We start from the raw sequence: 1,739 nt of genomic DNA, 5'->3' as shown, positions 1-1,739 counted from the left end.
CCATTGATTATGGAGATCGACCAGGGGAAACATCAGTAAATTCTCTAATCAGTTATATAAAAAATATAAGGCAAACACATTTTTTTATTCCTTATCATTTCGTTGATCATGTAGATATACCAGTGGAAACATTAATACATAATTTAATTGATTATATAAAATTATAGGGCAAATATATTTTCATTCTTTATCCTTCGGTTGATTATGGAGATAGACTAGTAAAATATTAATCACTTCAAGTTATACCATTAGAGTTTCATTTAAATGATAATATGTTTTAAACATTTCAAATAGAATCACGGGTATAATTTTTTTTTAGCTTTATCTAGTTATTCCAAAAGTTATTTATTTCATGTGTTTTAGTTTGAGAAAATAAAAATATATATAAAATATAGTTGGTTCTTCACGAACGAAATCAGGGAGTGGAATGGTATAAAATATAATCTTTAGAAAAACAAACTATAAATATTTTGCAGGTCTACATAAAAAAAACGATAACTTCACGCTTCTTAACCATCTTTTTTCTCTCCTATCAGACTCGACAGATGGACACCTATACGGTATCCTGGGTGAGTTTCATTGTGACTTCAGAGCTGAACAAGGCCACACTCACCTGTACTGCTGCGTCCCCTACTCTTCCAGATCCTCCGGTTTCTGCCAACATTTCCTTGAACGTTACTCGTAAGTTAAACCAACGTCTTCCTTACAAGATTAGAGTACTAAAGGATCGTTACTATATATATATATATATATATATGTATATAAGCATATATATATATATATATATATGTATATAAGCATATATATATATATATATATATATGAATGTGTGTGTCTGCGTCCGTGTTTGTAGTTTACCTCATTACCAGTCTCTTTAAAGGCACATGAACAGGAGTTGGGCCTTATTCTCCTTGCAAACGGACGCCCGCAAATGTTCGCCCAACACCTGCTAGACCCACACTATCCACCAAGTCATGTTCATATTGTTCATAGTTATTAGTATTTCATTTTCAAAGTACCTCATTGTTAGTATCCAATATAGAGATTGGTGAAAAGTGGGGATAACAGGCTGCTCATTCAATAACCGAATCTTTTCTTGTAAAAATTATCATTAAAAAAAAAGACATTATTAGTTACACACATTTATTTTTTTCTTTCTAATGCAAAGAGGAAAGTAATCTTCGTAAGAAACTTAGAAGAACATTATTAACTGAGACCCTTATGAATAAATTCTCTCGTCGAGACTGGCAATTTTTTTATTGTTAACGGGAATATTTAGCCAATTAAATTTCTGCAGAGAGTCCTCCGCCTATTTTGTGAAGGTGAAAGTACTTAGAAAAGTAGCAGTGAACCACTCTAACCGTTTTGATATATTATACATGAAGAAACCTTTACATCAAACGATTGGATGCAGGGGGATACCATCCTTGTTTTTCTGGGGGGGGGGGGGGGGGGTGTTTGGATTCCGTACAAACTTTATAAGGAAGTGGTTATGCTTTAAGCTTTTCTGAAAAATTCCATTTCCCTTTTAATCGTTGCATATACATATTTAAATAATTTGGGTGCAATAGTATTATAGATCTTCCATTAGTAAGGTAGTATCATTTTCCAATGGTGGTTTAGGATATACTGTATATAGGGTACATCTTTATAAACTTACACGCACACTCGCATACACACACACACACACGCACACACACACACACACACACACACACATATATATATATATATATATA

At 32.7% G+C, this 1,739-nt stretch overlaps 1 protein-coding gene across 1 annotated transcript in view; it reads left to right on the top strand.

Moving 5' to 3' along the window:
* Positions 1–1,739, top strand: part of LOC137640922 (uncharacterized) — a 30,579-nt gene that overhangs the window by 1,367 nt on the left and 27,473 nt on the right. Inside the window, exon 2 of the mRNA XM_068373401.1 lies at positions 537–681. Within this exon, the coding sequence (XP_068229502.1) occupies positions 537–681 (145 nt within the window). The remainder of the gene's footprint in view (positions 1–536; positions 682–1,739) is intronic.

Source organism: Palaemon carinicauda, chromosome 1 (genome assembly GCF_036898095.1).
Source record: "Palaemon carinicauda isolate YSFRI2023 chromosome 1, ASM3689809v2, whole genome shotgun sequence".
Taxonomy (NCBI): Eukaryota; Metazoa; Arthropoda; class Malacostraca; order Decapoda; family Palaemonidae; genus Palaemon; species Palaemon carinicauda.
Note: the sequence above shows the minus strand (reverse complement) of the source record. Positions and strands in the feature narration are given on the sequence as shown.